Source organism: Microcaecilia unicolor, chromosome 12 (assembly GCF_901765095.1).
Source record: "Microcaecilia unicolor chromosome 12, aMicUni1.1, whole genome shotgun sequence".
Classification (NCBI taxonomy): Eukaryota; Metazoa; Chordata; class Amphibia; order Gymnophiona; family Siphonopidae; genus Microcaecilia; species Microcaecilia unicolor.
In genome coordinates this window covers 20,523,942-20,543,285 of record NC_044042.1, presented here as the reverse complement: position 1 = coordinate 20,543,285, position 19,344 = coordinate 20,523,942, and the positions used below count along the sequence as shown (strand labels likewise).

General features: G+C 42.0%; 1 protein-coding gene across 1 annotated transcript in view; it reads right to left on the bottom strand.

The window, feature by feature from the left end:
- Nucleotides 1-1,302: 1,302 nt before the first annotated feature.
- Nucleotides 1,303-19,344, bottom strand: part of FKBP5 (FKBP prolyl isomerase 5) — a 95,274-nt gene continuing 77,232 nt past the window's right edge. Inside the window, 6 exon segments of the mRNA XM_030221271.1 lie at nucleotides 1,303-5,666; nucleotides 6,834-7,073; nucleotides 11,907-12,092; nucleotides 12,239-12,258; nucleotides 12,261-12,321; nucleotides 18,605-18,695. Coding sequence (XP_030077131.1) covers nucleotides 5,556-5,666; nucleotides 6,834-7,073; nucleotides 11,907-12,092; nucleotides 12,239-12,258; nucleotides 12,261-12,321; nucleotides 18,605-18,695 — 709 coding nt within the window. The 3' untranslated portion in view covers nucleotides 1,303-5,555.

Here is a 19,344-nt window from a genome sequence, read left to right as displayed (position 1 = left end):
TTGAGGGCAGCGCACCTCACACGCATGTGTCTCCTCGCCTGCTGCCACTGCATCGGACCAAGCTGGTCTAATATTATAGTTGATAGAATACAACTCAAAGGGGAGGTGGGCTGTAGATATTCATCCTGCTGTCCTTGAGGAACACCTGCTAAAAGTAATTTCACTTTCTCCAAGGTCAAGCAGGATGAAATCAACACACTGATGGGAATCTCTAGCTAGCAGGCCATTTGAAACAAACAAGGCTTATCAATGAACAGGAAACAAAAAAAAAATTTGTTTTTTTAAGGGGGGGGGGGGGGGGAGGACAGCCTAGAACAGAACAGAAGGGCCTAGGGAATGGAACTGGATTCTAAACCCCAAATAAATGCTGAAGAATTGTCTGACCAAACGTTGTGTTGGGAGTCTTGTTCTAGAGAGTAGCGAGGACCACATTGCTGCCCTACAAATCTCTTCCTTGGAGAGTGATTTCAGGTGGACTAGCGATACAGCCATGGCTCTCATGTGCAGTGGTTCCCAAACCTGATCCTGTAACAGTAAGCCCCTCATAAAGCAAACAACTAAAGGCTGAGCAGAGATGGACTTACCCTCTACACAGTGATAAGCTCCAATTGCATCGAGGTGGACCCTTACAGAAACTGGGAGGAAAGCCTTGGCCCAAGCCTCGTCTAGCAGGGCTCTTATGAATTTCAATTGCTGAGCTGGTTCGAGATAGGAATTGGGGTAGTTGATGATGAACCCTAGTAGCTCCATCAGCCGAATAGTTCTGTATATTGATTCCTCCACCTCTTCCTTTGATGTGCAGAACTATTCGGGTGATGGAGCTACTAGGGTTCATCATCAACTACCCCAATTTTTGACTTTGCATTAGCTCCCAAGGTCTTCACTAAATGCTTAACAGTAATTGCAGTGTTGCTTTGCACACTGGGAGTTCATGTATTTCCCTACCTTGGATGAACTCCCAGTGTGCAAAGCAACACTGCAATTACTGTTAAGCAGTAATGCGGGGGGGGGGGGGGGGCGGTAAAGGCCATGGATTTGATATACTGCCTTTCTGTGGGTACAACCAAAGTCGTTTACATATATTCAGGTACTTTCTCTGACCCTAGTGGGATCACAATCTACACGCTTGTATTTGGGGCAATGGAGGGTTAGGTGATTTGCCCAGGGTCACAAGGATCTGCAGTGTGAATCAAACCCAGATTCCCAAGGTTCTCAGCCCACTGCACAAACCATTAGGCTACTCCTTTGCTCGCTAACACATGAGTCAGAAAGGGAGCGATATGCCTAGCAACTGCACGCACAAAGTTTTGCTGGCTTTCTTTATTGTGAACATAAACTATACACATCGAGAAGGCTGACAACTTGTGCATGAAAATGTGCACATGGGCCAGCAAAAATTAGTTAGAACATAGGGTATAGACATCCTTCAAATCCAGAGAGCATAGTCAATCTTGTTCATGAATAATGAGGAGTAGGGTGCTAAGGCAAACCATCCTGAAACTTTTATTGCAACACATACTTGGTTCAGGATCCTTAGGTCTAGGATGGGACAGAATGCCCCATTTTCTTTGTGACCAGGAAGTACTTGGAATAAAATCCTATCCCCTTTTCCCTTGGAGGAATGGGTTTGACTGTTTAGCCTTGCAAAAGGGAGGAGAGTTTCTTTGTAAGCAATTCCTGGTGTTGAGAGCTTAACTTTGATGCTCCTCTGGGCGGGCAATTTGATGAGATTATTTCCAACTGTAGGGTGTAGCCTATATGGACTAGTTTAAGAACCCATAGATCTGAAGTTACAAGGGGCCACCTCACTTGGAAAAAATTCAGCTTCCTTTTTACTGGTAGATTGTCTGGAACGGCTATGTTTATTGAGGCTATGCTTCCCGGGAGCAAATCAAAAGGTTATTGTTTTGACTGGGGAGTCGGCTGGGAGTTCTTAGCCCTCTGTTGCTCTGTGTAGCAGTGGGAGCTCTGGGAATATTGGGGCACTCAAGAGACAGGAGGAAACCTATGCCTTTGAGAGTAGTAGGGCTCCGTTGCCCTCTGTCAGAGTATGTCCTAGATGAGGAGGCCAAGCCAGGAGTGGGCCGGGAAAATGATAAGTCTCAGAATTCTTTTTAATTACGATACATCCTCCACCAAAAATATCACCCCAACACGGAATGTCCGCCAGCTTTTTCTGAACCACGGGTTCCAGGTTAGAGGCATGCAGCCAGGCAAGTCTGCGCAATCCAATATTCACAGCAGAGGCCTTGGATGCTTTTTTGTTATTGTGAACTACTATGATGGAGTTTTTTCCCCCCTTGGCAGTTATCAAATAAAAGAGAAACTTGAAACTTGCTTCTTCAGTCTCCCAAGAGTGGTCTGCATCAGACTTACAGAAATAACCATCTCTGGATGTTTGAGTCTGTACCTGCCTCAGTTTACTGAGAGACTGGTCAGGCCCTGGATAGGTGTGCCGAGGGACAGGTGAACTACAGTGCCCCAAGGAAGCTTCTTTCCCCTAGGGACTAGACATTGACACTGCCTTTATGTGTACTGGCTGACGCCCTGCAAGGCACCAGCATTGATGTTGGTGCAAAAAGCAGGGCATAGGCCTCTAGAATGGGCTGAAGCTCCACAGGAGCCAACATCGAAGTCTAACAAGAGATGCGAGTTGAGGAGAGATCTACAAAAAACATGGCCTCACATGCATTGGTTTGGTCCTGAGCAACAATGAGAGCAGGAAGGCACATGAAAATACATGGCGCTGCTCTCAAAGGCTTCTCGCAGTTGCTGGAGAGCGGTTCCTGCCCACGGCACCATTGGATGATGTCACCCATCAGTGTGGTGATTTCATCCTGTTCTCAACAGTACTAACTAAAATGTTTGTTATTAATAAGCACAAAAGGACTTATCTAGAGCATTTCCAACATTTATGGGACAGGCAACACTATGGTAGCCAAGTAATTCCAATAGACTTGGGAACTCTCTCGAACACAGTTGTAGAACTTTGTGCATCAAGATGTCTGCACAGCATTCCAAAAAAGACTTGTGGAATATGTAGCACTGGAATACTGACAGTATTCTAGAGGAATCAATCTGAAATATTTCTGGGATTCACAGCACTATGAGGGCAATTCTATAATATTTAGGTGCCTACTTTCCTTTAGTGTAACTGGGTATAAAAGGGTATATAATTTAGGTGCAAGCACTTACACAGAGCTGGTGTAAATGCTCGCACATAAACGCCATAGACAGGCACACAGTATCCTATAAAATGCACACTATATAAGACATGCGCATATCTACACAACAGCGCTTAAGCAGATTTTGGCATTTATGCACATATGTGCACTTCTACATGCATATATGCTAGTATTCTAATTATGTATGCACATAATCTGTGTGTAAATATTAGCATCATACTTATAGAATTACCCCCTTTCAGTAGTGGGATTTGTGGCACTGTCTGCAGTACTTCGAAGGACTGATGGGATTTCAGTACTATCTGCATCCTTCTTAAGGACTTATAGGATGCACAGGACTTGCCACAGTATTCTGAAGGGCATACAGGATTTCTGGCACTACTCGCAGCATTTTGAGGGATCTGTGGGATGTACTGTGCTTGGATCTCTCCAACATTCTGAAAAATCTGTTTCAAACAGGAGGTGGTGAATCTGCAGGGCGTAATTTGAAAAAGCACTGGTCTTATTTGGAAAGAAAACAGCAATCTGATGCTCAGTGCATACAGTTTCACCAAAGGCAACATTTCCTGACGCTATTTTGCTAGACAGACAGACTCGTAACAGGAGCGGAGATATAAGTGAAAGCTCCTCCCCTAAGTCTTCCCCATAATACAGAAGATGCAGTTAATATATTGTTATTAGAATTCAGGTCACTGCAGTTTAGTAAAGGATTATGTCTTGCTTGTCGATGGATACCTTTCTAATCGTGTTCTGCTTTGTTTGCGGCAGATCAACCAGAAGACAAATCAGCGAGCTAATCCCTTCTTCATCCTCCCTTCAGAAAGGTACAATCTTTCTCTACTAGTTGTATTTTTCCTGCAGATAGGATGGGTGTAGCATATGACCATATTCCAGAACATTTAATCCCCTCATCTCTCTCTCTCTCACAGGAACATAATTCTTCTGTTTGTTTACAACCTTCCATTGTTGTCCAGCTCTTCTTCCTTTATAATTCTCCCATTTTTTTCTTGACTTGCAAATACCTTAAGAAATTCAGTTTAGGAGGAAAAAAAAACTCCAGTCCCCAGACTCCTGCATATCACTGCCTTAGCAACTGCACCTTAATGCATATCCTTGCTCATTCTTTGTTGCATCTTTGAGCCTATGGTTATCTGAATGTATATCCTATTAGTACATGTATTTGTGGGCATTTCTACAAAAGTGTATATAGGTCCGATTCTTTCATTTCAATCTTTTGCTGTATTCTCCTGCTGCTGATGTAAGTGCAGGCTTTTGCTTCATAACAGTTTATGCACTTCATTCTAGCTGCTATCAGCCCTTTCAGAAATGCCAGCAGCAAAGGTGGCAAGAGACTGGGAGGAACATGGAAGCTGTGGCACAGATTGGTCCAATAGAGAGAAAAGGTGTCACTGTCACCATTTCATACAGACAGAGGTTAATAATGTTCTTCTCCAGAAAATAAATGGTCATTGTGGTCGCTTGGAACCACGAGGAGTATTGCCTTTCAAAGGGGATATGATGGAAGGCTGTAGTTCCATGTTAAAGACTTCCCAGTGACTTACAACCAAATCTTGAAATATAATCTTAAGAAACAGTATTGCACTGCACACATTTGATGACATTTTTTACACATCCATACTAACAGCACCAGTAAGGAACACTTAGACAGGAGCAATAAGGCAGCTGAGGAAAACTTGTGAAAAGGGCCATTGATATCATTCAAGCATTGACAGGTTCTGAACTGAAATAAAACTTTTCTGTTTGATATGATGAATCCCAGATCCCCAAGGATCTATATGAGACATAGGAAATACAACACACGTCAACATCAGGATTAATGGGATCTTTAGCATGGGAAGCAAGAGGGTAAAAAGTCAACTTTCACCTGTTATAAGTGCTTATAACTAAAGGCAGCAAGCAGGCTATTTCTTCTTTCCTGTGCAGCTCACTGTGGCATGCAGAGGGCAGGTTGCATCCACACAATACAACCTTTACAGGATCACATGGCATTGGTACCTTCACCTGAGATGCTGATTAAATGGGCAGTTCCAGCATTTAACTAAGCTCCTCCCTCCTAAAACTATATGGAATCTGAGCTGAGCTGCTGAAGACAGAAAAGCGTCCCAAGGCCAGGAGCGGGGGTTCTGGTCCCAGATGGTCTCTTTCTATATACCTCAAATCACATCATGATCACAGCAAGAGTAGCTGATGGGTCATCTATTTGTCTTTTCTCCTTGTGAAGCTTCTGGAAATGTTTTTGCCCCCAATGATCACACAAACTGGAACAAGCTTTACAATAAACATACTGTAGTCCTGTGCTCAGAATAAAGCTGCAGGCAAGCGACCAGATTCAGTGCATTTCTCTCTCTTTCATACATCACCCTCTGGTTCTTTGACTTCTCCCACTGGTTCATCATCCCCTTTCTCACACAGAGCTGCCTCTGTGGTCTTCTCTTCTTTGTCACTAGAGTCATCTACATCCTGGAGAAAAGCAGACAAACCACCTAGTATTATGAAGGGAAACTTAGAAAGTTTAAAAGTTCATATCTGCTTCTTTAGCAAGAGCACAAATAAACAGATCTAAAGACTGTGATAGGAAAATAGAAAATAGATTATTTTATGGCTCTTAAACTGTTAGGAGCATTCCATGAGCAGCTTCAATAAAGGAAATCAGTTCCTTTATATGGTGTGCTTTTTTTTTTTTCATATTGCCCATACATGAGGCTCTCTCTGGTTGATGGAACCCAAGAGCGTTGCATAAGTACTGTACCAAATTCCTTGCAGGAGCATTGCAAAAGCCATAAGCAGAGTTTATAGTATATGATGAATCCAGGAAAAGGGTATTACAGATATTTATTTGGATTTAGCTCACACCTTTTTCAACAGTAGCTCAATACACGGAGTATTTCTCTGCCTATTGAGGGCTCAAGTTTGCAGATGAGGCAATGGAGGATTAAGTGACTTACCTAAGATCACAAAGAGCGGCAGTGGGATTTGAACCATGCTTCCTGGTTGTCAGCTTGATGCTCCAACACTAGGCTACTCCTCCACTTAGTTCCAGGATGTATTTAAGTGTTACCATTCAGTATGCCTACTGACTATATCCTATACTATAAAGTCATAGGCTAGGAGACCTGCCTCTAACGGTAAAGGAGTTTGAAGTCTGCCAGTGGAAGGGGTTTGTGTATAAAGGACCATCTAGTCAACCTTCAGAAATGGATGCAAGTTCTGTCTGCAGATTTCTTTATCAATTGGTATTGACAGAATATACATGGTCTTACACTATCTTCAAGTTTGAATACATATGTGCATACGTCCCACATATTGCCTGTATACACATTAACCTGTTGACTTTGGAGAAGGTCACTGCTGTCTTCCTCCTACTATTCTTTTCTTTCCATTATTATGGAGACTCAAAGGCCAGGATGACAAGCCAGGATTCAAAACCCACTGAATCTTCTTGTGGCCTTGGGCAAGTCAATTAACCCTCCTTGCCTCAGGTACAAACTTAAGATTTTAAGACCTCAAGGATCAGGGAAACACAGTATATAACTATAACTTGCTTTGAACTACTACCAGAAAGGCATGAGTTAAATACAAAATAAGTAAATAAAAACTTCATGCTCTAAGCACTGGCACCAAACATACCTTTGCATCTCTTTCAGCAAACTTCTGGAACATATTGGCATAAATTTTCTTGTCACGCTCATTGTGTTCTTTTGCCTTCTTCTGGCACACCGTAATCTGCACTTTTGCTGCTTTGTTTTGTGGATTTACTTCCAGCACTTTTAGAAAATCACATTTTGCCAACTCAAAATCGTTCATGAGTAATCTGGCCTCACCCCTTCTGTACAGGCCTTTCTCATTATTTTGGTCCAGCTTAAGTGCCTAAGGGGGGGAAAATGTGCATTAAGAGGGCAATTTTCAAACAGCAGGCAAAACAGTACATTATGCAAAATGAGTAACAGAGTTTGTGTTAAGCCTCACATCTACTATAATAAAATGCTCCCTCAACGTTCTGAGGTCACTGACGTCACTGCAGGCAATCACACACCAGTTCGTAAGTTCATGGTGATGAAGCCATCCAACTCACCATGTCTGTGCCCCGCCCTCGCGTGAAACGTGGTGACGTCGAGGGCGGAGCACATACACTCAACCAAACAGGCAGGCAAGCAAGCAGGCAGCCAGCCACAACGTCCGAGGGAGGGAGGGACGGAACGAAGAAATCAGCGAGCCAGACGCCCACACACATGAGAGGCACGTCGCTACGGGGTACACCTCCACCAGGCCAGGGGCACTGACGTCAACGCTGAGAGGAGGAGCAGATGCAGAGCTCAACCCATGGCTGGCTGCGGGGCTCCGATTCCTTCCTGAAACCATTTTCGCAGGTTAACTTTTTAAATTGTGTTTCTCTATTTGACTGGGGGGGGGGGGGGGGGGGGGAAGCAGCGCTCAGCTGATGCAGGACACGGGGGAGGGGGGGGTGGAAGCGCCGGCGACCTGTTTGTGGGAGGGTGGACGGTGGTGCACTGGCTGCTGCCACCTTGGGGGGGGGGGGGCCACGGTGCATCACTGGCTGCTGTGACCTCGGGGGGGGGGGAGGGGTGGACGGCGCACACACCCAGGAAAACCTCGCTAGCGCCCGTTTCATTTTTCTCCGAAACGGGCCTTTGCTACTAGTACTACATATTGTGTTATTCATGGAAAGATAACACTTCCTCAAGACGTATTGTTATCTTTACTTCCTGGGAGCACCAAGCCACTAGCCTGCAGGCTGATGAGGCTGGTACTTTGAAAAAAGCCACCCCCCAACCTTTCTGACATACCCAGATCTCCTACTGAAACCCCTGGCCCCTACTGGTAGTCTTGTGGTACTACTAACTTTACTGGTTAGTGCGAGTATCTGAAAACAGATGAGTGATTTGGGGAGGGGGGGGGGGGGAAGGGAGGAAACAATTCAAAAGGGCAATTTTTATTTTTAAAGAAAGCATTGGCCAGACCTTGTAAAAGACCAGACGATGTCCACTATCTGAATAGGGATCGGTTTGTTAGGTTCTTAGATTTTGATAACACATTGTTTCAGGTTTGGCAAAACTGTTCTCCTAATTCCTGGTCTGTATGCTAATTTGGTTTGTCATTTTGGGTATACTGGAGCTGTAACAGCTTACAGAAATTATTTATAATGAATTAAAAAAAAAAGTTATTTTTCTTCTATACTGGTGTAATATTTTTAATGATGCCTGTTTATATGTGCTATGGCTGGTAAAAGGGGTGTGTCTACAGTAGGGGTGGGGCCATAGTGTTCCCGCCCTTGGATGGGTAGGGGCGCTGACTAATGGGCAGCAAGAGGGCGCCAGAAACCCTAGCACCAGCCCTGCTTGGGTTCTGCCCAGTAAGTGGGTGGTAAGCCTCCCTTCAAGGTAGTTCCATTAGGTGATTGCCTACAAGTTACTACTAGGGTGGACCTATATAACAGCATTCTAGTGGGCCCTGGACATCATTCAGAATGATTAATGCCTGGAATTTCTCTCTTAGGCCTGTTTCCATTTTGTCATTCAAAAGGTCTATGTCCTGAAAATGGCAGATACAAATCAAGGTCAGGTATACACAAAAGTAGCACATACGAGTTTATCTTGTTGGGCAGACTGGATGGACTGTGCAGGTCTTTTTCTGCCATCATCTACTATGTTATGTACTATGTATCTTTGTGTTGCCATGGCCATGAATGTATGATATTTGTGGCTGCAGCAACCCCCCCCCCCCCCCCCGCGTACTGAGGTATGGTCAATCTGAGAATCTTGTGGTTAAATAGCACAACAGATTCATTGATTCTCTCTCTCTCTGTGTAATGGCTATTCTGTAAAGTACTGTAGTTTAAAAGACCCAAACTAATTTCTTCAGTATAATAACCATATACTCAATGTCCAACTACTTTGACGTAGCAATCATACACATCAAGAATTAAGTCAAAAGGTTTACAGAACACTGAAGCTATGCGGTTCAATATTGCCATCTTTACACTCAGCAATATTCAACTGAACAGCATCACAGTAGCATTCTCATACTCAGCAGTTTTTGACCCAACAGAAGCAATGTAAACATTCTTACATGCCACAACACCCAACCGATACCACCTTCTTACACTCACTAAGAATCAACCCAATAGCTTCAATATAATATCCTTACATTCAAAAACATCTGACCAACAGCTTCATTGTACAATCCTTACACATAGCAACAAGTGTCAATGTAACATCCCTTCAAGACCCATAAAATAGCCTCATTGTAACATCCTCCACACTCAGCAAGATCCAATCTAACGGCTTTCATGCAATATCTTAACATTGGCAAGACTCAAACCAATGTTCAGCAACATGCAAAAATCTTCAGTATAATATACTCAGTACTGCTTAATCCAACAATTTCAAAGTAATACTCTCACATTCACAGAGGCACAGTACTATGGTCTTATTAAAACAAACTAACTCAGCTCAGCATCTACAGTACGAATATATGTAATAAAACCAGAAAATCCAAACACAACATACTCCATAGAACTCAACGTATTTTAAATATAGCAACTCCTAATTTTATAAAATATTTAGATTGCATGGCTAAAGTGATACTATTAAGTCTACAGGGGATCAAAGTACCTGTTTGCAGAACAGGTTCTAAGAGGAAGATAAGAGAGCTTGTATGTTAACAGTAGAGAGTTGCACAGGGACAGAAATTTCACCCGTCCTCACTGGAATCTCCTCCATCCCCACCCGTGCCTTGTACTAAAATACCCCAATTTAACTGGGGCCCATGTTGATAATGTCCCCTCTCAGTGCTTATGGGGATTTCAATGCTATTAAATCATATCCATTAATTTTTTTATTGCTATTACAATTGCTAAGCTAGCTTAGAAACACAAGAAAAGGATAGGTAGGCTGGCCTGGCACTACACTTTTGTGGGAACCCTGCTGGGCCTGCACCTATCCTGTGAAATCTCCACGGACCTGGAGGGGATCCCCATGGGAACAGTAGGATTCCCGCTAACCCTATTCCCGTACAGCTCTCTATTAACAGCGCTTGTGTGTTGGCAATAAGTTGGAATCACAAATGACTTCATCAGTCTAACCTTTTCACACCATTCCACTGCTCTGATGTACTCCCTTAGTTTGATATTGCACATAGCCAGGTTCAAGAAGGCAGCCGCAGGAAAAACTTAGATGTTTTAGCTTCCGTCTCGACAAGCATAATCCATATCTAACCAGGATACAATTTTGCTGTATTGTATCACTGCCTGCATGTATTACTGCCCTGGGAGGAGGAGAATGAAAAGGATGATGAAATTTTTTTTCATCATCCGACATTGCTGCCTGGATGTCCAACCGCCACCTGAAACTGAACATGTCCAAGACCGAGCTTATCGTCTTTCCACCAAAACCCACTTCTCCTCTTCCTCCACTTTCTATCTCAGTTGATAAACCCTCATCCTCCCCGTCTCATCTGCCCGCAACCTCGGAGTCATCTTTGACTCCTCTCTTTCCTTCTCTGCGCATATCCAGCAGATAGCCAAGACCTGTCGCTTCTTCCTCTTTAACATCAGCAAATTCGCCCTTTCCTCTCTGAACACACCACCCGAACTCTCGTCCACGCTCTCATTACCTCTCGCCTGGACTACTGCAACTTACTCCTCACCGGCCTCCCACTTAGCCATCTATCCCCCCCTTCAGTCTGTTCAGAACTCTGCTGCACGTCTCATATTCCGCCAGAACCGATATACTCATATCACCCCTCTCCTCAGGTCACTTCACTGGCTTCCGATCAGATACCGCATTCAATTCAAGCTTCTCCTTCTTACCTACAAATGCACTCAGTCTGCTGCCCCTCACTACCTCTCTACCCTCATCTCCCCTTACGTTCCCGCCCGTAACCTCCGTTCACAGGATAAATCCCTCCTCTCAGTACCCTTCTCCACCACCGCCAACTCCAGGCTCCGCTCATTCTGCCTCGCCTCACCCTATGCTTGGAACAACCTTCCTGAACCTTACGCCAAGCCCCCTCCTGCCCATCTTCAAGTCTTTGCTTAAAGCCCACCTCTTCAATGCTGCGTTCGGCACCTAACCCTTACCGTTCAGTGAATCCAGACTGCCCCAATTTGACTGCCCCGATCGGACCAACCGTTCACTTGTCTATTAGATTGTAAGCTCTTTGAGCAGGGACTGTCTCTCTTTGTTAATTGTACAGCGCTGCGTAACCCTAGTAGCGCTCTAGAAATGTTAAGTAGTAGTAGGAAGATAAGAGAGCTTGTATGTTAACAGTAGAGAGTTGCACAGGACAGAAATTTCACCGTCCTCACTGGAATCTCCTCCATCCCACCCGTGCCTTGTACTAAAATACCCCCAATTTAACTGGGGCCCAGTTGATAATGTCCCCTCTCAGTGCTTATGGGGATTTCAATGCTATTAAATCATATCCATTAATTTTTTTATTGCTATTACAATTGCTAAGCTAGCTTAGAAACACAAGAAAGGATAGGTAGGCTGGCCTGGCACTACACTTTTGTGGGAACCTGCTGGGCCTGCACCTATCCTGTGAAATCTCCACGGACCTGGAGGGGATCCCCATGGGAACAGTAGGATTCCCGCTAACCCTATTCCCGTACAGCTCTCTATTAACAGCGCTTGTGTGTTGGCAATAAGTTGGAATCACAAATGACTTCATCAGTCTAACCTTTTCACACCATTCCACTGCTCTGATGTACTCCCTTAGTTTGATATTGCACATAGCCAGGTTCAAGAAGGCAGCCAGCAGGAAAAACTTAGATGTTTTAGCTTCCGTCTCCGACAAGCCATACTCCATATCTAACCAGGATACAATTTTGCTGTATTGTATCACTGCCTGCATGTATTTACCTGCCTGGGAGGAGGAGAATGAAAAGGATGATGAAATTTTTTTTAGCAAAAACAGTTGTACATGAAAGATACATTCATTTTCAATTGAAGAGGATTCTGGACAGATAATAAGTGGTTTCCATCGCCAAGTTTCAAATGCAAGTTTGCAACCTTGAAATAGGCCGTTCCTTTTCTTTGACAACTGCTGCCTGCTGAAGTTTCTCTTTGGTGTCCATCTCCCAGGATTCTTTGGCCTGCATTGCAATTTACATAACACTAGTTAGAAGAGTAAGAGGGGGAAAATTATACCAGCTAATACTACAATTTCAGTTAGGTGCTTTCCTGCAACCCAAGACATAAAACAAGTTATTTACCTGTAGCAAGTGTTCTTTGAGGCCAGCGAGATAAATATTCCAACAACTGGGCAACGTCAGCTGAGATAGCCCAAATGGGAATGCTCACCAGCTTGTAAACTAACTTTTTAGAACATTGCAACATGAATGCATGCTGCTTCCATGAGGCCAAGCCAGTGTAGTCTCTAGCATATAGAATACAACTCCAAAGGGGAAGAGGGCAGTATGTAAGAATATTTATTCTGCTGTCCACAAAGAACAACAGCTACAGGTAAGTAACTGTTTTCTCCTAGGACAAGAAAGGATAAGATATTCTTACAACTGGGAATCCCTAGCTACCAGGCTGCCTTTAACACAAACTATTATATGGTTTCTTAATGCAAATCTTTATTTCTTCTCTGTATTTACTTAATCTAAATACAAAAATGAAAAATAGGAGGAAAATACCTCATTTAGATCTTAAACCACATTCCTGGAACAAAATGTTTCCTCTGTGTGTGGTCGGTCAAACAAGTAATCATTGGTCTAAAAACATCCTTTCCACCGTTGTTGAACAAACCAAAAGATAAGCATTTTTATTTAACAATAATTTTATCATTCAACAACTGTATATGGTGAAGTATTACTTAGCTTGTAAATAGCTTGAAATGATCATCAGCTGCTCTCATGACTGAACGCTGTAGACACTATAGACCCCTGGGGTAGAGGAATTGCCAAATTACATATAGCATGAAGCATAACAGATCGTCATTATAAGAGGTGAGGTCTCTGTACGAAGCCATAGTGAAATGGGTCCCGTAGAGAGACCTCTACCCAGGAGTCCTAAAGGGTCTACAGTGTTCAGACACAAGAGAGCAGATGACGATCATTTCAAGCTAAGTAATACTTCACCAAATACATATAATATAATAGTTATAGAAGTACTCTACTGCATATATATATGATAATAAGATCCATTGAAGATTTTTGCCTTCAACACAAAGACAGGAAATAGTATCATTGTCCACAACAGGCAGGGCCAAAGGAACTATGAAATAATTACAACTAAATATTACATTTTCCTCCTTCTTTTTTTTTTTTTTAAGGCAGCCTCTAGTATATTGAAAGAAATGGGCCTAAGGTGATGGAGTTGGAGTCTAGACCCCCAAATAGGTTTTGAACAACTGTCTGCATATTGGGTCCTGTTTTAAACAGTAGTGAGATGTCTACGTGTGGATTAAAGAGCACGTTGCGCTCTGCAAATTTCCTCTATGGAGGCTGATCTGATTTCATGTAGGCTACTGACGCAGAGACAGCCCAGCAGGGCATAACTAAAGGAAATGTAGTCTGTTAGCTAATTTCAAAGAGTCAATTTACCAGTGGCAGCCCCACCCTGATTGGGGCCAAAAGGAACAAACAGCTGAATGGACTTTCTATGGGCTTTAGACCACTCCAGGTAAGGGCTAAGGCTCTCTTGCAGTCCAAAGTGTGCTGCACACTTTCACCTTATGGGCATGAGGTCTAGAGAAAATGTTGGTAGAACTGTTGACTGGTTAAGATGGAATCCCGACACTACCTGAATCTAATAAACAAACAATCTTGGTCATAACCCAATGTCATTGTTACTAACAACACTACAGGTAGCCACTTCATCCTTCAAAAATTCCAAGAAAGCTATAACATTTCATCTATCCTCTGAAACTGGGGAGAGGTTATCAACTCCATCCTCCCCTGATTTCTTTTTAAATGGTGGCAAATAAAAAAAAACCTTTGAAAATGGAGACACAGACTGTGATAGTACACAAAGAATCTCAGTCACATCTCTCTTAAACATGTCCAGTGCAGAAATACCTGGAATGTGAGAAAAATTGAATTGTGTGTAAATTCCTATGCTGTACTATATTTTCTAAATTTTCACACTTTGAAACCAGATTTGAATGGCTCTTAGATTCAGACAGCTTTTCCACCTTACCAAATTCAGTTTCCACTTTTTCCACACATAAGACCGCTATCTTCATCTCTTGATTATCCAAACTTTGTTCCAATGTTGAGATTTTCCATGAGCTCTGAGGCAATAGCATGGACAAATTCTGACCAAGTATGACTCCCACTTTCTATATCTCTTCTAAATGAAAACTGCTAGTCTTACCAGGTGATATATATATATATACAAACATGTGAACAATCTGGCAGATCTGGGGACAATATAGCAGGAATTTGGGAGATGACAATATATATATTGTCACCTCCCAAATTCCTGCTATATTGTCCCCAGATCTGCCAGATTGTTCACATGTTTAATACTCACTCTAGCAATGCTATCCAAGCCAGATTTAAGGGAAACGATGTTATGATCCTGCACCAAAATAATCTTGGTGTGATTTTGCAAAGCATTGGCAGGGTTCTTTGGCAGGACTCATTTTCCAGGGGTCAGTGACATGCTGGTCTCCAGGAAAGCTGAAGGGATTGACTCTCCCCTGGCATCTTGAAGCGGAATATCACCGGCAGATGTTTGGCACACAGCAAGAGTCGTAGTGGTCTGAACAAATAGAAGAAGTGACCGGAGCCAGCAGTGATGGCAGCAGGTACCGGACTTTCATCTTCACTTCTTAAGCATTTAAGCTTAGGTAGACGGAGCTCAGGTGTGAATGTCGTTCCTTAGGGTGCCATCTTGCCCCACTGATGGTACCAATTATGTGTATCCATGATGGAATATAGTCCTGTTACACCTGGTACCTTCTTAAAGCCACTAGGAGTTTATCAAAAAGCTGGCTGTGGAAAAATTCACTGCTGGCTGCCCAAGGCCGATGAGGGCCTAATGGGCTGCAAAAAAGAAAAGTGATGAAAACCCTAAGGTCTTCTACTGGGAATCCAGACACCATGCTGGTTGCCCAAGGCCGATGAGGGCCTAATGGGTTGCAAAAAAGAAAAAAAAAGAAAAAGAAAAGTGATGAAAACCCTAAGGTATTCTACTAGGAATCCAGACACCACACGGCAGTGACAGGACTTTCAACGTTTGAAAGTCAAACATCAAAAGAAGGTAAATTCTTGTCCAACAGAATCACCAAGAAAAATCTCAAGAAGTGAGCTGAGAAGAGCGTAAAAGCACATCCGACTTGCTCTGCAGAAGTGCGACAGTGGAATGGTGCACACGTGCATGGTGCAACTCTATTAAAAAAAGTTGTAGTACAGCTGGTGCATTCCTACATGGGCGCCATCGGATATCACCACCCAGATGCAAGAATAAGTTATCCTGCTTGTCATTAGAGAACTCCACTGGGTCATTTTGGAGAGCTTATTTATCTGGAACCCCTAAGTCTGATTTGGCCCATTTTCAGAATTGGATTTTCTTTTCTTTTTTTTTTTTAACCATATGACAAGTTTCACACCATTCTGTTAAATTTTCCATGCTACAGCTACTGAATATCTGGTTCCACAGAAATTAATTGGACAACTGGAATCTCTGGTCTGATTTGGCCAATTTGGAACACGCCAAGTTTCACACATTCCATACAATTTTAGGGAGTTATTTACCCCCAGACAGATGGGCAATCTTGTTTTTTTTTTTTTTAATCATTTATTTATAATTTTTCATTTTACAAGGGTCACTTGCAAACAGTAATACAGAGATGATTGCACATTAATACAATATAAGAAGAAAACAATCCCAACTAGATATATGGATTATATGCAATCTTTCTCTTGGACCACAAAGTGAAGAAAAATAGGGAGAGTGAAATAAGACAAGGAGATCAATTAAGCAGAAAAAAGAAAACATGGTATTAACCTGATTATTCCCAGATATTACTCATCTACTTTCATTATTCCACATTGATCATCTGGTTGGCTTCCTCAAGACCAAATACGGTGTATAGTCAATTTCATTACGAACATACTTATTGTCCAAATTTTAGTTAGAAATAATACATCTGATTACATTCTCTCTCTCTTAAAAACCAGAAATTATTTAACGATACATATACTCAAATCTCTAATTCAAATCCCACTGATTAAAGCAATCCCAGTTTTCACAGGCTTCACTCCTTTCGAAGTAATAATTAAGGAAATATTTTCAGATGGGCAATCTTAACCCCTTTTGTGTAATTTTAAACGTCTTCATGCTATCTGACCTAAGTACAATGTGGTGACAATCTTACTTGTTTAAAAAAAAAAAAGCATTTTTTTTGTGTATTGCACATACTGTTTCCTTTGAAACCTACATGTATTTAAAGATGTATAAACATATGTTTTAGTTGTCAAATGTGTTTATAGGGTGTGTGTGTGTGAATAAGCATGTATCAAGTTACATGAGCAGTAAGTATGCTATCTCTAATCCAGATATTAGAATTATTTGCTCATAGTAGAGTTTCCTGGATCATGATCAGACTGTGTAAAAGAAGCCCAGGAAAACATATAGGAAACCATATAATAAAGTCCCTGAAATGACTAAAGTAGTGTGGTTGCTGTATTAATTTTCTTTAAAGATTAATAAGTTAATACATTTTTGACTAGCTTTTGGGAGTTAAAAACCCTCTCCTCAGGGCCAAGACAGAATAAGCAAAAGTTGACAATATTAGAATATAATGAATCCTGGAGGAATCCAATGGTAGAATGAAGGAGAAAACGTGGGGTGTGGGAGAAGAGTGGGAGAGATGAATGGGTGATCAGAAGGTGACAAAAGCGGTAACATTTTGTGGTTTATAATGTGATAGGAACTCAAATCTTTGTTAAGTCCTTTCTTGTTAATTTAAAGTATCTGATCATTTTAACTTCGAAAGCCTTACATTCCTGGATTAATAAAGCTAAGTGCATTGCATATATTTAGTATGTTATAGAAATTAACATGCTTTTTCTCTAAAAACTTCTTAACTTCAAAAAAATAAAAAATTTAGAAAATTTACTGCGGTCCAAAAAAATCTTTTTAGGGCTGCCCAGAAGGGGTTTTTGCCTATGACGAAGAGAAGACCAGTTGGTCTGTTTTAGCTCTGACAGATTGATATTTGATCTGGGAGCTCTTTGAGGCTTTTCCCCACCCATTATTGTAGTTTTGTATTGAGTGGAAGTTTTTGCATTTAGAATTTATTTTTAAGTTAGACATGATTCCTGGGTGTAAGCGCTATTCTATAAACCGCTCCTAACTTAAGTGCGGTTTATAGAATAGTGCTTCATCGGTGCTGATATTTTGGAACCATATATAGAATTCACCCCTATGCAACTTATGCATGCCCTTAGAGAACAGTGCTTGGCCTTTGCTGCCCCTTACATGCATGAGTATACACTTGCCCACAAAAGTGCTGCTATTCTGTATATTTATGCGAGCAAGTGGCATGTAATTGTGGTCACTCAGTTATAGAGCTGCCCTTCACATGCACATTGTATTTATTGCTATTGCCATGAATTGCCTTTAACAGCATGTTTAGTTTAACTCTATTTATAAGTACATAAGTAGTGCCACACTGGGAAAACACCAAGGGTCCATCGAGCCCAGCATTCTGTCCACAACAGCGGCCAATCCAGGCCAAGGGCACCTGGCGAGCTTCCCAAACGTACAAACATTCTATACATGTTATTCCTGGAATTGTGGATTGTTCCCAAGTCCATTTAGTAGTGGTTTATGGACTTGTTCTTTAGGAAACTGTCTAACCCCTTTTTAAACTCTGGTAAGCTAACCGCCTTCACCACGTTCTCCGGCAATGAATTCCAGAGTTTAATTATGTGTTGGGTGAAGAAAAATTTTCTTCGATTTGTTTTAAATTTACTACACTGTAGTTTCATTGCATGCCCCCTAGTCCTAGTATTTTTGGAAAGTGTGAACAGGATGGAAGAAACTGTAGCAAAGCTAAACCTTTTTAAACTACTTTAAAATGCAGCCAACACAGGGCATCTGGTTTCTTTGCTCCTGCTAATGTCAACTCCATTCACAGACTGCCTATGCCCGGCCCAATCATCTAAACCTTTTGGGATGGTATAATTGTATCCACAGGATAAAGATGTACAAAATGAACAAATCTAGTAACAAATGAAGGAACAGATCTTTGCTTCTACCCAGGAACTTGCCTTCCTTCTTCAATAAAAGACATGCCAGCAAAAGAACTGAGATTTCTGTGAGTCTAACACTCTGCTGAGAGAATAACAAAGACTTCATACCAAAGCCAGAATCTTGGATTTCTACTTTGCAAAATAGTTGTATACTGTGATTTCTCACCTTTTCAAAGTTCTTGAGAGTAACTTCATATGTAAGCTCAGCATTAGGTTCAATGCCAAACTCAGGTTTTCCCGTCTCTCCAAACCCATACCTGGAAGGAGATGAGACAGCCAGAGATTAGTCAGCCACTAGACAACTTTAGCAGTGGAGCTGAAAGCAAGGTTTTAAACTTCTTACTCCATTTGCTTTTCAAAGAATATTTTTGGAAGTCTATAGTACCTGTTATTCCTGTATGGTCACCCATACAAGTTCTCAAAATAATATAGGAGGCCCCTAGGAGTAATTTGAAAGCCTTCTTTCATTAAAGATGTTATTCACAAAGTACTACTGAATATGATCAGGGGCAAAGGATAACCCAGTACACCAGAAAGAAATATCCTGCTCATTTCTACATGAAATATCACCTCATCCTAAGGGAACAAACTCTGAGTCAGGTGAAAGATCTAAATACAAATACAATCCATTCTGACCCTCCACTTATACCTCATACGATCACTACACAACGTTGTATTTGTTATCCACAGACTGGGCAAATGCCTCCAACGGTACTATGTAAGCCACATTGAGCCTGCAAATAGGTGGGAAAATGTGGGGTACAAATGCACGATCCTCTGAACTGCAGCAAACTAGGCAGTATACCAAGAAAGAAAGGAACTTGAACCTAATTTAAAAAGAAAGCTTTTGTCTTAAGAAAGGGGACTTTCAAAGTAGTTTCTAGCTAGGCAATTACATCATTATGC